We start from the raw sequence: 17,296 nt of genomic DNA, 5'->3' as shown, positions 1-17,296 counted from the left end.
GTCTTTTGGCAGGTTGGACCCATCTTTTGAATCCAGGTAGGAACAAGGCATTCTTTTGTGGTATGGCTTTAATGTAAATTGTATTCCTGTTTTACAGCAATAATATAAATAATCTTTAACTACATGGTTTCTGACTGCAGGTACTTGCTTCAGTGGAGCTTTTGACAAGTGTGTAAAACTCTTTAAGAGAAATGTTAAGAATCAAGATCCCGATCTTTTCAGAATTCTGTTCATGCTCAATTCATTCATTCAAATAAACATTATCATCTGACCTACTGGTTTCATATCGCAACAGTAAATGTGCATTTGTTTCAATCGTGTTTGCATGTGTGTGGTTTTTTTTTCATTAAGAAGACCCTGACAGAGAGCTGCTTTTTATTTTGTTATTTCCAGTCACATTGTTTGATGACGATGGTATCTGACTTGTGAACTCACAATGACTGAGAATGGAAATGGACCACAAATAGAAAATAAATATAGCCTTACCTTTACTTTATTCGCATTTTCAAATACAAAGGAGTTTCTCGGTAACGAGTATCAAGTAGCTAGATAAATTTTACTGTTCTCACTACAGGTGAGCCTCTGGCGTTATATATTTCCACTCCCTCTGGTGACTCAAATTGGCTCCACAGCCAGCAACAGCAAGAGCACATTAGTGTGAATGATTAGGAGGAAATATGAAAGCAGGAACCTTTCTTTCCTCAATCAGGGAAGATCCCGAAACCTGCCAGTTTCTGTCCAGGAGATGCACTTAGGCCCCCGTTTCACTATGTCCTGAGCGTTTAGAAGAAGGGAGGAGGAGTGCTATGGAGGAGTGATTAAGGAGTGATATGTTGTGTCCTAAAAGTGGAGTTGCAGGAACATAATTAAGCAGAACAGCGGTGGAAAGGAATTACTGTAAGTGCTCCTCAAGAACAGCTTTGCATTAAAAACTGGAGGAAGTAGTACTGGCTCTCTAACTGCGCTGTATTTATTTGAGCTTTCGTTACTTTGCAGATGAAGACTTAACACACGAATGACGACAATCCTTAAGGATGTGATGAACTTTTAGAGAGTGAACCTCAGTGAAAGTAGCTGTTGTTTACATGCCACTGCATAATCACAGAATGTAATATATTAGACTTTGAGTGGAGCCATTCTGCATAATGACTACTTTCACTTTTTGATATTTCAAGTATATACTTGAAATATCAAATGCTTGTGTTGCTATGCCAGTGATATGTTGGGTCTACGGCTGGTAACCCAAGATATACAGTCCACCAGATAATGGTCTGAATGTATTCTTCCACCTCCATATGTGTTGACTAGTAGCTGTTTAGGGAAACCATGTAGCCTGATCCCCCGAGGGTCCTCATGACCCTCACTGTTTCCTGAAACGGTTGGTGATGACGGTCTACATCCTTGAGGAAACATTTGAGATCCACATTTGCTCTCTGATAGACGATTCAGATTTCCACGTCCAGTGACATATCGAGATTTCACCCTGCTGTGGGCCACATCCTTTGAAGGCACCATGGTGCGGGATGGCAAGGGTGGGGGTCGGGATGTCTGGGCTACAGGCATCTGTTAGTATTCAGTGTGGATATAGACTGACATTAACAACCAATTTAGGAATCGGTGTCCTTGTGTTTTTTCTTCCTTTTTTTCCTACTCAGACGCGGATATTTGTTTTGATGCCGAAAAATGTTCAGATCGACTGTCTTTTGAGAAATCATAGGCTGCAAAACGGGCAATTTATCACACTGTAAACCGGCAAAATCGTATTTTCTACAACATTTTGCAGTTGTTAATATGTACCAGATGGCCCATGGCCTGCGTACGTCGCGATTTATAACCAGATGATGAAAAGAGGAGGTTTCTATTTTCTTAAAATGGCAGAGATGGATTTAAAAACAGCCACATCAACGATGGAAGCTTTGGTTCGTATCAGCGTGAGTAGCCTACATGTCTGTGTTTGTGTTGTCGCTGTATTTACACTCCAATAAGGGCAGGCTATTTTTCATTTCATTTTTTGAAACGGAGGCTAGACCTGAATTCACGATGCGGATGGATGACACGTCTGCATGTTTCACGGAGCGTTTCTGAAATAATGGCCTATATGTCTGCACCCAGAATAAAGGCCTTTGAATTAAAGAGAAATGCAATGCCTGCGGCCGATTTAAATAGGGGCTGTCCCCAGTTGGTGTAGAAAATCAGTGGCATAAGGTTGGTTAGGTTTTCTTGATGCTGTAACCCACATTAATGGAGGTCCTAAAATACCCCGATCGGCACGCCAGACTGGAGCAAAATTCTTCTTCGCTACTGTAAATAAATCTGCTCTTTTTTTTTTTTTTTTTTTTTTTAAACTAGATACGAGTGTGTTTTGAAATTTCACAAATGATAAAACATCGTGGATGCAGACTGAAATAACACGTTTCTTTTTGGGGGGGGGGTTTACTCGGTGGTCGTTTCCATGGAGACGGGATGCAGGATCCTCGGCTGCTGCTGCTGCTGAGGCAACGGGGGGGGGGGGGGGGGGGGGACCGTGTGTGAGGATGCTGTAGCATCAGCCGTTGTAGGGGTTTAGACTCAGTTGCAGCGATGGTTACAGTCGATGATGGCGGACTGACTAGAGGTCTGAACGCCTGCACATCTTGAAGCACACAGGCCCGCCACATTAAAAAAAAAAAAATAACGAGCAGCATCTTTTCATGCAGTCGAATCGGTCATTTTCCCGGCGCAGGAGGGGAGGGTGTGTGTGTGTGTGTGTGTGTGTGTGTCGGGGGGAGGGAGGGTTTGCTGCCTCAAACCCCTCCTCTTTCTCCAAGAGGCAGAGCTCGCTTGATGCTCGGAATATGCACGTAGTCTTCTGCCATGGCGCCTAGATTCCAGGTGAAGGTAAGAATGCGCTGTCGCAACGCCTATTTCACGCCTTCACAGCGCCGGCCTCAGCATTAGCAGTGCGCACTCTCCATTTTAAACGCATCCAGCTGCGGGACCACAGTTTGACTTGGTGTTTGTTGTCTGCTGGAGCCTGAAATTGCGACAGGCTAAATTGCAAGAGGGGGAGGAAAAAGACAGGCCGGAGTTGACATTGGAGAATGACACAGAGAGACTGAGGTGCACTGAGGGAGAAAGTAGGCTAGGTTCCAGGCTGGAATATGGGTCTGCTAGTTTGTTTTGCAGCAGCCTAATTGTGTCTCAACTGGGAAACCTGCCTGCAGCTGTATTGTTCTTATAAGTATGGAAACTGGGGGGACATTGCTCACATCAATTAAATGTTAGTTTTGTTATCCAGCTGCATAATATTGTGTGAGGGGTTGGCCTTCTTAAAATCAAGTGGACCTGCAGGAATATGCCCCATCCCTTATGATCTATGGTGTGCTATTATATGATAAGTTTTCCTGATGCTGCATCACATCACAGTGACAAAATCGCCAAACCCCTTACGCAGCACAGTCAGTCGGTTTGTCTCGTCCTGATTTCTGAAGTGAACTCATAGTGTCAGTGATGTAGACGTGCTGCTGCTGCCTCGGCAACAGTTTCGGTTGTATGTTGAGGTTGTGTGTCAAGGGCACCCATGTAGCAAAATAAAGCAGGCCACCTGAACCTGCAAAATGAATTAGAATAAAAGATACTCCTGGTGTGATGCTCCAAGAAAAAAACAGCTCAGTAATTAACATAAATCACCTAAGATATTAAAATGGATGATGGAACTGATTAGGATCTGTCACCACATCTCTTTGACCATTTCTCCATGAGGCCTCGTAGTTAGAGTGACAGGAAGTGAAGTCACAGGTTTCTGCAACAGCTAGTGTGTCCTTTTCTGTCAAATCCATGTCCTTGAGCAGGGCAGTGACACGCTAACTGCTCTAGAGGTCTGCGTTTTCACTCCCCCCCCCCCCCCCCCCCCCCCCCCCCCCCCAGCTCTGACCACTGTGGTTACATGGACTGAAGGTGCTGGTTCAGCAGTGAGGTATACAAAGAAATAAACCTGCATTAGTACAGCTGAATCTCATATGTTTTGAGAAATAGGAGCAATAATGAAGCTAATCTGGAGCTGTAACCCTGAGCCAGTGGTCTTTAGTCTGTGTAATGCACATTCGCATCTGCATAATGATAGTAAGTAGAAAATAAGTAATGAATACAGGAAGTGTCATAAAGGCAGACAGTGTATGCTACTGGCTAAGGTGCTCATGTTCATATGCAGGGTTGCAATTGAAGAGATACACTCCGTGCAGTGGTTGAATAATTAATGCCTGGTCTTTATCCATATTTAAGAGGATTGATGCCCTCTGTCAGTGGTCTGGGACAGCTGTACCCATTACCCTGTCTCTCTCTCAATTCATCTCCATCTCCGATGACACTGTACCTCCTCAGTGGTACAGCTGCAAGTAGGTCTGGGCATCAAACCTCACTTCTTTCCTGGGTCCGACTGAAACAGGCTCTGAGCGCCTGGTCACCTTCATAACCTTGCTAACTTATTCTTTAATCAGATGGTTTCTCATTTAAATCAAAATGTCGCAAATTTCAGACTATGAAGATCTTGCATGGCTGTTTGTTTTTAAACAATACTCAACATTTCAAAGCTTTTTCAAATGATATCCTGTAGACTTGGACCGATATTCAGTAATATCAAATATCGCCAAGATTTCGCGCCATATGCGATATTTTTCATAATATTGTTTTTTTGGTTTTTTTTGCAGTGTTGCAGTTTTGCACAGGCTGATGAGTTCAACTCTCATTTCACTGCTTTGCTCACTGTACATCATACCTTTGCATGTGACAAATAAAACTTAAACATAAAATACAATAATATAATTAAGTATTAAATCATGATATTTGGGCTGGACTGTATTGAGATATTACATTTTGGATAGTGCCCATTTCTAATATCCAGCACTACCTGCAGGTTTGACTTCAAACAAAAGGCTAATTGTACACATGTGTTCCTCTTGGGATGTTACCTGCTCTTACATGTCGTCCTGCAGTTACTCAGCTTATTTTTATGTAATTTTGTTTGACAGCTTGTCACCTCTTTGCCTCTGACAGTCTAACATGAAGAGCCTGGAGCATGAGCTGCACTGCCCTGTGTGCAAAGAGATAGTCAAGCAGCCCGTGGTCCTGCCATGCCAGCACAGCGTCTGCCTCATGTGTGCCTCGGAGGTCTTAGTGGCAAATGGCTACCCGCTTCCAGAGCTTCCCCCAGAGCCCAACTCTCCAGCCTCCACACCCAACACCCGCTCACCCCGTCAGGCTCGCAGGCCTACGCCTAAAGCTGAGCAGCGGCCCATTGACCGCGTGCTACGATCAGGTGATGATTAACTCTTCATTTGCCGTGTCAATTTAATCCATCAAGGTGGGAGAGAAGGGGAATATCTTTATCTTGTGTAGAACATTCTCTCTCAAAGATTATACACAGCCTTTTTGGTGTGAGGGCTTTGATTTGCATTTTGTGTAACACGTGATTACATGTGAGTTAAAGCCTTTATTTAATTTCACTGTCATTTTCTGCCTGCCTCTGCCCATAACTTTGCTTTCCTTTTTGGTTCGAGGTCCCCACCCGCCTTCGCCATCCATGCCTCGGTCTCCGGGATATGGGACATATCCGGGGCGACGCCGGAAGGAGGGCCCACCCCTGGTGATGATGTTCCCCTGTGTCCCCTGTGGCCGAGATGTGGAGCTGGGCGAGAAGGGTCTTACTGACTGTCTGCGCAACCTCACTTTGGAGCGTATAGTGGAGAGGTAGGTAGCACACACACACACACACACACACACACATACCAAAACAATGCAAAAATATGCACACATGCCTTCACTCAGTGATGTGGTCCCACAGTGCTTATAATGTTTGGGGCCCAGTGTAAAAGAATAGATAACATTGGGGCTGAAAAACAGAAGATGTGGAAAGGTATACAGTTCTGATTGTAGCTGTTGAGGGATTCTGCAGAGCATGCACTGCAACGTACTGTAGCTACTCTGGCTGACTGTGTGTTTCCACACTCTAGCAGCTTTGTGGTCACTTTATCACCTTTTCAATACTGTTCGTCTCATTCTCTCACTCGTTTTCACACTCTTACATTTGGCTTTGTTTAAAATTTCACCCATAATGTGCTTTTGACTGCAGTTTTTAAGTTATTTAATCACAACCATACAACTAAAGGCTAAAACAATATTTCTGTTGTTCCCTCCACACCACCACCAGGTACAGACACACAGTGAGTCTGGGCAGTGTGGCTGTTATGTGCCAGTTTTGTAAGCCTCCTCAAGCTCTGGAGGCCACCAAGGGCTGCGCTGACTGCAGGGCCAATTTCTGTAACGAGTGTTTCAAGCTGTATCACCCATGGGGGACGCCACGGGCACAACATGAACATATTCTACCTACACTCAACTTCAGGCCAAAGGTAAGATATGAAGACACTTTACTGTTCATCGACATGTGTAATACGATAAATCTTCATTTTCGTATCAATTTAAAACAATACAAATGCTCTCATTTCAAAGGGTTTATAAGTTGTAACTAATGGCTTTATCAGTTATTAAACCAGTAAATGTGCAGTCATGATTCACAATGTTTTTTAGTGATAAGAGACATGCAGAGACATGAGTTAAGTCAGCTGATGAGCAGGTTTTTTATTTACAAAAGAAGCACAAATCTAATAAAAGCGGTTGCATCTGGAAGGAGTACCTCCATTATTATTATTAAAGGCTGGTGACTGGGTTGTTATGTAAAAGTTTGATTGCCTTTTTTAGTGCAGTGTCACTTATCCTAAGGGGAATCAGCTGTGCGTTTGCTATTCATGAGGCATTTGTGGCACAGATTTTACTTTTTGATTTAGCAATGTGAACACAAAAGTCTAATATTTTCAGATCAGATTTGGGACGTATTGTGATAGATTGCTATCTGATTAACATGGTTTAGAACCACAGTAAAAAAAAAAGAAAAAAGAAAAATGATGGACAAAAGTATGTGCATATACTCAAAATAGTCACAAAAAACACCTTTACATTTGCTGGAGACCTAGGCTGCTGTTGGTTAAAGGTTCCTGCCTTTGCCTCTGTTTTTCCCTCTCATCAGTTAAAATGTGTTTCAAACACATTTGTTCAGATTTAAATGAACTCTGCTCCTCAGGTTCTGACTTGTCCAGAGCATGACCAGGAGAAACTGCAGTTCTACTGTAGGTCCTGTCAGCGGCTGCTCTGCCCACTCTGCAAACTGCGCCGCGTCCACACCGGACACAAAATCCTCCCGGTGGCCCAGGCATACCAAGCCCTGAAGGTATGACCCTGAATCTGACATGATCTGAACTAATTTTCTGTAATTTGAATTTTGAATTATCATCTCTACCATACCACAGATCAATTATTGAGTGAATGACTTTGGATATTTTGTGATGTGATGCATTGACATCTAAAAATGACATGACCTTTGTTCTAGAAAGCAGCTTCAAATGTAATAGAGACAACCAATGTACAATGTACAGTGATACAGAACAGTACAGTAAATGCTCTAATGCAGAGTTAATGTCAGGCTGTGTGTAACAATGACTCTGTGTGGTGTGTATTCGTTGTCTATTTGACAGGAGAAGATTACAAAGGAGATGAACTACATTCTGTCCAACCAGGACACAGTTCTGGCCCAGATTACCCAGCTGGAGAGTGCCATCACTCAGACTGAGGTGATTAATACTTAGGGCTGACAAAATGTTGCTCAACATGGATGTGACACCAAGCAGAAGCTAAATACCAACAAAATCGCAGAGGTTCCTGTCTGTTAATTCATACTGCTCTCCTTTTGTGAAGCCAGTGAACTTATGAGTAATTTGTAACACTATAATGTTGTTATGTAAAGACATATAAGGACATTTGAACTGTTATTAATGTAGCTGCCAATAAACAGTTAATGAAAACTGATGAAGACAATTACTAGATGTAGAGCTTTCAACTGCATCTCACGGACTTCATCAGCTGACTGTATTACCTGTTTCCTAATAGGAACAGTTAGTATTGAAACTACTTTAATGTAATTGATTAACCAAGCCTCATAAAAAAAGACTTATTAATCGACCTAACTGAAAGGTGTTGTCAGTTATTATCAGCTGGCTGTGAGTTATCAGATGTTTGAACTTGTCTGTTTGTGTTTTTCAACACCAGGTAAACAGTGTGTCAGCCAGAGAGCAGCTGGCTCAGAGCATCAGAGATTTGACTGCGGCCCTGGCCGAGCGCCACGCTTCCCTCACCCAGGCTCTGGAGGTGGCACGGCAGAAACGAGGCGAGGCCTTGGCTGCACAAGTGGCGGAGAGACGGGGATTGATGGAACATGCAGGGCTCATGGCGTTTACCCAGGAACTGCTGAAGGAAACAGACCAGCCTTGCTTCGTGCAGGCTTCTCGCCAGACTCATAACAGGTTTTCCACTTGTTTATCTTCGCCATCACTCTCTGTCTTGATTGAACAGTTCTTTCTTTCTTTGTCGGTGTCTCTTCCCTAATTATGACAGCATCCAATTTTAGTCACATCTAGGTTCTGCAGAAAACAGCTTGCATATTCTTTTTATATGGTAGAGTTTTTATATGGTATTTAAGAGGGATAACTTGATTATCTCTTGGTGAGTGGATCTGTGTAAAAGAAGACATGCCACAATTTTCTGTATTTTTTCTTGTTTTCTCTTGGTCGAAAATATAATTTTGCCAAATCAAAAACCAAAATGCTCATAAAAGATGATATTTTCCATGTTTGTATTGCCCGTGCATCCAAAGCCTGATATGGCTGTGACATAGACAAATACTATCGACCAAAAACTATTAAAAATGCAAGCATGAGGCACTAGGTCACTTCATCACTGTGACTGGGGACTGTAGATGGTTTACAGTGAATGCCACATACAGTGCACTGTTCTGTTTCCTGACAAATGCACAATTTAATTATGTTTGGATAACATTTGATAAAAACGCTGCAGTGCCCAGCTGTTTTACTTTGCAGTTTTTACCAGTAAAACAAAAATTTTGTAACTTGTATTTGGACGATATTGAGTTTGAGGCTTGGCACAGGCACAGATACGATAGGGAAATTGGAAAGTATTTAGAGACAGACTAATGCAGTGTTGGTTTGGGTCCATGGGATTTGAAAAATATAGAATGATGCCAGCCTTATCTTTTAAAAATGACCATACACCACTCCCTCCTCATCAGACTGTCTCATCCTCCCATGCAGCTTGAAGGAAGCATCATGTAAACACCCACCCACCTTTATCCTGCTCACACTGCTCTCCTTGTTTGTATCACCGCACCAGGTTGAGTAAAGCAATTGAGAATCTCCAGCATTTCACTCTGGCTGCTGACCCGTCCTTCAGACACTTCCAGCTGGACGTCTCCAAAGAACTTAAACTCCTGACGGAATTGAACTTCATCCAGGGTGAGAAAGGGAGTGGTGAGAGAAAGGCCGAGGATGGGAATGGGTGGGGACGGGGATAGTGGAATTAAACAAGATAAGGAAGGAAGGGAGTGAAGAGGCAGACAAGGAGAGAAAGATGGGAGCTCTTTGATAGCTTTCTCATCTCACATGTAGAATATGATAATAAAGCTGAGAGGCCATGAAATATAGTAAGTGAATATGACCCAGTTATGACAGAGAAGTGAAGATGGTAATATGAATATGAATTAAACTTGTACATTTGAGCTTTTTACTCATGGAAAATTCACTTTCCAACAATTCATTGCAGCCCCTTTCGCTCCAGTGATTGACACCCAGCGTACCCTGGCCTATGACCAGCTCTTTCTGTGCTGGCGCCTGCCCCAAGACTCCGCACCCGCCTGGCACTTCTCCGTGGAGTATCGGCGTCGGGGTGTGGTACCAGGAGGAGCATCCCGAGGCGGGCTCAGAGGAGGACTGGCTGCCGCCCGCTGGGGCTGGCAACGATTGGACGAAGTGAGTGGGAGCAGCGCCGTGATTGACAGGTTGGAGATGGACAGCGTGTACGTGCTGCGGGTGAGAGGTTGCAACAAGGCAGGCTACGGGGAGTACAGTGAGGAGGTGTACCTGCACACTCCGCCTGCGCCAGGTGAGAGTACACACTGAACTTTTCAGTCATCCTCATTAACAGGTTAACAGAGAGACTTTGACTTTGCCACAAGGAAGCTGCACCCAAACCACAGAAGTGTATAGAAAAAGGTCAAACTCTGTGCTTTTCCTTATTTTCTGTCAAATATATAATGTTACAATGTCAGATTTTCATATAAAACGTGGCCAAAGTTTCAAATAATGAGGTAAATATGTAAAGGTAATTCCTGTGAGACAAAAGCTGAGGTATCATGCCCTGAAGGTTTTTCCATGACAAGCTGCTGTCAGCTTGTTACAGTTTTCTATATACAGTCATGCGCTCCAAGCACAGCTCCAGGCACAGTTATGATCAAGCAAAAAAGTTTATTCCAAGCCAAATGCCCGTCAAACTATGGTCATCTTGGTAAATGTACATACACATTCTCCCAAATCAGTCTACTCGAGTAGAACTGTAGGCATTTAATGTACTCCAGCATATAAATAACCAACAGTAAGGTTTACTGTACAGTTGTTTGGAGACAACAGAATCACATTTTACTAGCATCGAAAATTTCTTATACGAATTATGATTTAATGCTGGTATGTCACACAATAAGCAGGTAATGGGTGTAATATTTACTGAACAGAGACACCCTGCTGTAATCTTTGTTGCTGCAGATCCTTGTGTTGTTCACTCTCATATTCTGGATTGGATCTGGGTTTGAACATGTATGGCCCGGATTTGTGAAGTTGCTATTTCCAATAAATGATGTTCTGTTGCTTCATAGTTTTACAGTTTGCTTTCAGAACCTCCTCACTGGTAAGAAGATGAAGCGGCACTCACAGGCACTAGGTGCTGCAACACGGCAGGCTTCCAGAAGGCTTTTAAGGAGGGGGGCCTGAAAGAGTACATGTATTGGCTGTTTCAGTCCGAGGCTCATCTGAGTGCCTACAAAACAGGCAGTTTGAATTGAATAAGATTTTTTTTTCTATGAATCATGCACACCTACTCTAGTGGAGTCCTAGAATAAAAATATAGAGCTGGAAATTAGAATGGAAAACGTTTAATTGTTCGAGGTTCTTAAATGTGAGATGTGCTTTTCTTCGTCTTACGTTATAGTAAAATGAATATTTTTCGTTTTTTTTGGGTTGTTAGATGCACAAAACAAGATGTCAGTATCACCTTGGGCTTCAGGATATTTTGATGGCCACATTTATAGACTAAACAATATTGATTGAGAAAATAACAATTGGATCTATGTCAGATTAATTGATAGTGCAAATAATTCTTAGTTGCAGCCCAAAATAAACCACCTTATTTGGAGACAAACAGAAAATGAGTGTGCCAAAAATGTTGGGAATAATACCTTATTTCACAGAAAATCTGTGTTTGACACATTTACGATAACTATGGTAAATTAAAGGAGCTATCTGTGGGATTTGGTGTTGCTACATAGCCAACATTAGTATTAGCAGCTGTTTACTTACCAGTCAAGAAAAAATGTTGCCAGTTCAGCATTGAACTTTATTTTTTTTTTACATGCCAAGAGCTGTCTCCAGCGGTGGAAAGCAACCCTCCCTCACTTCTTTTCTTCTACTGAAGTTAGCATGCTGACCCCAGCCTGGTCAGCCCATCTTGTCACTTGCTGAGAGGCCATATTATAACCTCTTGTCTTGTAAATGCAACGATGGCCGAAGCTTTTTAGAAATGTTGGTGTAATCTCGGATCTTATCTTATCTTTGTGATTACAATCCTATTTTTACTTTTAGCAATGATATCCAAAATTAAAAAATGTGTAATAAACTGGGATTATCCTCCAACCTGTAAGTGCTAAAAACGAATGTCAGAAGGTTCATCCCTCACCCTCATAAAGTGTCCAGAATTTGTTGCTTTTATATGTAACATGTCTTTTTATATCTTCCACACAACTATGTAAGAGTCTTTCTCCTATTTTTGGTTAATGACTTATAGCCACTTAAATCAGAAACAAGTGTGTGACAGCTACAACAAAATCTCATTATATCCATACAGTAAGCTGTAGTTGCTGTCATAAAGAGGCCATGCATCTCTTCACACCTACTATTATTTATCAGTCACAATAAAAGCATTAGGATGGTTACCATGGTGAAACATTTAATAATTCATTCTCTTTCTTTTCAACCCATTCCCATCTCCTTTTCCTCAATTTTTTCCCCACTAGTCTCTACTTCCAGCACATCCTCATATTCTTACTCTTTTTTTCCCCATCTGTCTCTCATGTATCATTTCCATTTCACAGCTTTGTACTTGTCATCCTCTTCTGCGCTACTTCCACGCTGTCAGCCTACATGCCTCCTCCGGAACGTAAGAAGTGCATTCATATCTTGACCACCCCTCTGTACCCCATGCAGTATAATTATCTCCTCCTTTCTCTCTTTGTGGTCATCCCATGCATCCTCTGTTCTTCCGCCCCCCCATCTAGACACCCACTCACCCGTCTGGCTCCCACTCTATCTCCTATAACAAGATCTGTCCGAGCGCTGATGATGAGGTTTGCAGTTTGTTAAGACCTGAGACTTAACAACATGGATCGGATTCAGATCCAGAGCTTTTTAATGGTGCAGTTGAGTGACTGGTGAATTCCTTGTGTCCCTTTACTGGAGGCTGTTTTTCCTTCCTGCTGTTGCATATGTTCCCTTTGTAAGCTGTACTTGAAAAATCTGCACTCCCCACAGCCAGAACTTCTTTGCGACACCTTTTGTATTTTACTCCCTGAGTCATCAATGTATAGATCAGTGTCCAGTGCTGGTGGGAGGAGGTGCATGCCTGCTCTCTGTTCTCCTCCCCTTACTCTCTTAATTGTTCATTATTCTCCTCGTTTCTCTTCTCCTTGTTGCTTTATGACTGTAAATCTGTTCCACTTCCCCTCTGTTGCGTCTTCTGTTGCTTCTTAACCCCTGATTAGTCATTTCTGAATACACCTGTATTCTCTTATTTGCCTTCTCTTTACCCTCATATCTTCTTCCTTCCCTTCTCTTTCTGTTTTCCACCCTCTGCTGTATCCTCCATCCTAGTGCTCAACTTCTACCTGGACTCTCGCTGGGGTCTCCATGCCGACCGGTTGGTGGTCAGTAAAGAGCAGCGCTGTGCTCGCAGTGTCCCTGGTCTCTCTTTGCTGCAGGCTGCAGACCATGCCCTCACTTCCTGTCACCTGACTTCGGACCTCCTGGTCGGGGATGTAGCTATTACACAGGGACGTCACTACTGGGCATGCTCAGTGGAGCCTGGGTCTTACTTAGTGAAGGCAAGTTAATTCAAGAAGTAAATTCCACATATTTCATGCACAGAATACTACATTCCTTTAGTGCGTACTGCTCAATATGTGGAATTATGGTCAGACTTTCTTTATTACATTAATCATAAATCAATCAACAAAATTTTAACAAAAAAACTTAAAAAGTTTAACACAGAAACTCTAATCTGTTTCATCACGACTGCGTGAGTGTGGTCTGATCAGATTTGTAGATCTATATAATTGCAGATCGTGGGAAAAGCATTAGATTAATCACTTACAATTTGCTTTAAGAAAAATGTTTATTTGATTGATTAATTCCCTCTTGAACAGGTGGGAGTTGGTCTGGAGTCCAAACTGCAGGAATGGTTTCACCTTCCACAAGACATGGCTAGTCCACGGTGAGTAGCTGTAATAAAACAAATAGTGGTGTGTAATAGTACAGTGTCATGTCATAATTTGATATTGAATAAAATAATGGCAAATAAAGCAAACTAGTAGGATTTTAAATTGATTTGAAACTGAGCTTTAGGATATTTACTGTCACAATAACCAAAAAACTACCAGCTGTGACAGGCCGACTGCACAAGACACAGCTCCCACCAGCAGGAATCATATGTAACACGTGCTGATAAGTGTGCAAAGTAGTTAAAAAGTACACAAAATAAGTCAAAATAGAAAGAATGAATTAATGTAATGGATGACTGTTTGAAGCAACTTTTTTCTTCCCCTTTTTTCTTTCCAGCTACGACCCAGACAGCGGTCATGACAGTGGAGCAGAGGACGCCTTGGACTCTGCTCCGCCTTTCTGCTTCCTCACTATGGGGATGGGTAAAATCTACCTGCCCCACCACAGTAACCACCACCACAGTAGCCAAGGGAACGGTATCCGAGACCCTATCACCAACGGCAACGGCCCCTCCTCGCCCACAGGCCTCACCTACCCGCTGCCGCCCCGGCTGGGTGTATGCCTTGACTTTGAGAAGGGTCGCGTCACCTTCTATGATGCCCACTCTCTGCGACCTCTGTGGGAGGGTCACGTAGATTGCTCTGGCCCCGTGTGTCCGGCCTTCTGTTTCATTGGTGGAGGGGCCCTGCAGCTCCAGGAGCTGGTAGCCAATCGCAATGCAGATCAGACTCCGGTCAGAAGGGTAACGATCCAACCCCGTGTCTCCAATTTAAATAACAATTGATGCCTGATCTGAGGTTATATGGTAATTTGGAATGTAATTGGCAATTGTGAAGTATTTACTCAGCTAGAGCAAAAAGTTAGAAATCTCAGCGATTTTGTTTTGTATTTAATTTTCTTTATATGAGAAAATGTTTCTATAGCAACAAATATGCAATGTAATTAAGTTTCTTACATTTTTGTTATATGCAGTTTTGCAAGAAGTATTGCTTAAGTAGTGTCTGGTATATCCAGCACTTAACATGTGATTATATCTTTGATGCTTACACTTGTAGCCAGGCTATATTGCATACATTTATAAAGCTAATGTAGATAGAGCACCACACAATGTTGTCTTTCCTGTAGAAGCTTTTACTCATTTCATGCCCTTAATACTTAAAGCTTAACATATATTTTAATTTAGAAATATGATCATTATGTGAGTGACAAAAAGGTTGAGAATATTTTATTGCCTCTGTAAGTTGGTGAAAACTTTCCAGTCGTTCACCCATTATGATGCCAACCAAAGTTATTGTTTTTCTGGGATGTAAATGTGGTAAATTAGAGGTAGAGAGGAACAATGAGGCAATACTGTAATTAGAAGCTCCAATTATACCTCTGCTGCACAGCTAATCACTAGTTTCCACAGTTCTGTTTATGCATTGCTGTTTTGTATTTCGGATACATGAGTCTGATGTGTGTTTGTGTGTTTGTTTGTTTGTGTGTGTGGGTGCTTGTGTGTGTTTACTTCCCTATGTGCATGAGTGTGTGGTTTGACTGATAACAGCGTTGATTCATGAGCTGACAATGAAAAGTTGTTTTCTCGCAAACAGTACTTTTGATTTTTTTTTTTTTTTTAACCTTGCTTGATTGTAAGTTAATGAGCAGCGCTTCTTATGAAACGATAAGCAGATTAAATCCATGTAAACTTCACCTGCTGGCAGATTGTTTGCAAAAGAAAAATGGATTACAGAAATAAACACTGAATAAATACAAATTGTTTAAATTACGACAACACCTTCTGTTTCCTTTTGTTGTTGTTCCTGTTTAGTTAGATTTCACTCTGCTTCATCTGGTTTTTCAACCATTCGTTTGTCACTGTGAGGATGAATCATCACTGTCGTTTCACCACTAGGGGGCAACAAGACATAGCAGAACAGCAGAGGCATCTCCAACCTCAATACTGCAGCTAATGTGTTGATTTCATTTGGAATGATTAATAATTTTCACTTAGAAAAGTTAGAGGAAACTGGCAAACATATATTTTGAAATAGGCTGTGAAAAATTGGAAACTGGATAAAATGCTATCATTTCCAGATTTCTTCTCAAAATCGTTACAGATGAGCTTTTATGGAGCTCTTGCTTTGTTGGATTTTTTCATGCCATGTATACCACCTGATTTTTTTGTTTTTGCATTTCCAATCAACAGTACAGTTTCTATCTTGGTTTACACTGAGCTATGCTATTTTTTCTATTTACTGAAAAGTACTATGTATTATATAAAACATGCCATGCAACAATGCTGTTGATAAAAAGAGTTGGAATTACAGTTTAAAGTCATTGACAAAATAATTTTTTTAAATATATAATCATGTATACATTGTCAATCTTTGATGGTCACTGAAAGTCATGAGAATACATCACTGTTTAACAGCACGCAAACCTTTACACAGGTTGGCGGATCTGGACAACTATCATAAAATGCAACAAGATGATTCATGCCAAGGTTTTGAACTTCTGAGAATAGCATTCACTGCCAAATGGTCTTTTATATATATATATATATACATACACACACACATACACACACACGCATGCTATGTATGGATTTATGTGTATGAGGGGCTGAGTAGAAATTACCTGTAAATCAAACATTATTGTTCACACACATGCAATAAAAAGTTCACATAATAGCAGACATAAAATTCATATTCTTTAGACCTACATGACCCCTGATATGCTGAATATGAGTTTAGTTTTGGGCGTGTCTGCGTGGGTTCCCTCCGGGTACTCTGGCTTCCTCCCACAGTCCAAAGACAGTCACGTTAGGTTGATTGGTGACTCTAAATTGCCCGTAGGTGTGTGTGTGGTTGTCTGTCTCTATGTGTCAGCCCTGCGATAGACTGGCGACCTGTCCAGGGTGTACTCTGCCCTTGCCCAATGTCAGATGGGATTGGCTCCAGCCCCCCCCCCTCGCGACCTGGTTTCGGATAAGCTATGGAAAATGAATGAATGAATGAATGAGTTTACTTTCGTAAAGTGCTGAGGCGCCACCTATAGGCTAATTGCAATTGAAACTACAATCCAGACACAACAGCAACCCTTCAACTGCCTCCAAAATAGATCCAAATGTTGACATTTTTGGCCTTTCCTGATCGGAAATGATTTTACATATGTCAAAAATCATGCCTGGCTATTGGATTCTTAGTCAATGAAACACCTTAGCTAAGAGTAATGAATAGTGATGACCATCTGCTTTTGATAGAGATATTAACACCTCCCATGTGTAGGTACTTAGCATTCCTTATGTAAATGTAATGTAAATCGCCAGAGTTTACCTTTTATGAGTTTCAGTATGAAAATCCACATATGTGTTTAATTGGACCCACATTCAAGGGGAAACTGTAGAGGAATTTGGGTTTGCCTCGACCACAGAGGGAAAATAAAAATGTAGAAAAAAGAGAGAATCAAGAAAAAAAATAAAATAAAGCGCACAGCCTTGACAAAAGCCAAGGTTCTTTTTTAACGTCCTAATACACACAGATAAAAATACTGCCTCCAAAGGGAGGTTTAGCTCTGATCCCCCATGATATAGAAGAAGTGGAATGTACTGTAAAGCA

At 41.8% G+C, this 17,296-nt stretch overlaps 1 protein-coding gene across 4 annotated transcripts; it reads left to right on the top strand.

Moving 5' to 3' along the window:
• The first annotated feature begins 1,289 nt into the window (after window positions 1-1,289).
• Window positions 1,290-15,465, top strand: trim46b (tripartite motif containing 46b). Of its 4 annotated transcripts, none has more exons than XM_071500739.1 (12): window positions 1,293-1,931; window positions 5,032-5,293; window positions 5,535-5,724; window positions 6,185-6,383; window positions 7,112-7,258; window positions 7,563-7,658; window positions 8,134-8,387; window positions 9,271-9,392; window positions 9,700-10,038; window positions 13,071-13,300; window positions 13,622-13,689; window positions 14,034-15,465. In XM_071500739.1, exons 1-12 carry the CDS (start codon window positions 1,839-1,841, stop codon window positions 14,479-14,481), a joined length of 2,448 nt encoding a protein of 815 aa, XP_071356840.1. In that variant the 5' UTR covers window positions 1,293-1,838; the 3' UTR covers window positions 14,482-15,465. The 4 variants fall into 4 exon arrangements, with proteins under 4 accessions (XP_071356842.1, XP_071356843.1, XP_071356840.1 ...); XM_071500740.1 differs by lacking the exon at window positions 1,293-1,931 and adding an exon at window positions 2,774-2,877; XM_071500741.1 differs by lacking the exons at window positions 13,622-13,689; window positions 14,034-15,465 and adding an exon at window positions 12,218-12,360 and having other exon boundaries at window positions 1,290-1,931; window positions 12,479-13,111.
• Window positions 15,466-17,296: the final 1,831 nt, after the last annotated feature.

Source organism: Trachinotus anak, unplaced genomic scaffold (assembly GCF_046630095.1).
Source record: "Trachinotus anak isolate AG129_WGS33_773 ecotype Australia unplaced genomic scaffold, CSIRO_AGI_Tana_v1 ptg000016l, whole genome shotgun sequence".
NCBI lineage: Eukaryota > Metazoa > Chordata > Actinopteri > Carangiformes > Carangidae > Trachinotus > Trachinotus anak.
Note: the sequence above shows the minus strand (reverse complement) of the source record. Positions and strands in the feature narration are given on the sequence as shown.

Excerpts from the sequence above, each read along its gene's own strand:
- trim46b (XM_071500739.1), top strand. The coding sequence starts at position 1,839 with ATGATGAAAAGAGGAGGTTTCTATTTTCTTAAAATGGCAGAGATGGAT. Across the intron at positions 5,294-5,534 it reads TGACCGCGTGCTACGATCAG|GTCCCCACCCGCCTTCGCCA; the intron begins GTGATGATTAAC and ends TTTTGGTTCGAG. Across the intron at positions 8,388-9,270 it reads TCTCGCCAGACTCATAACAG|GTTGAGTAAAGCAATTGAGA; the intron begins GTTTTCCACTTG and ends TCACCGCACCAG.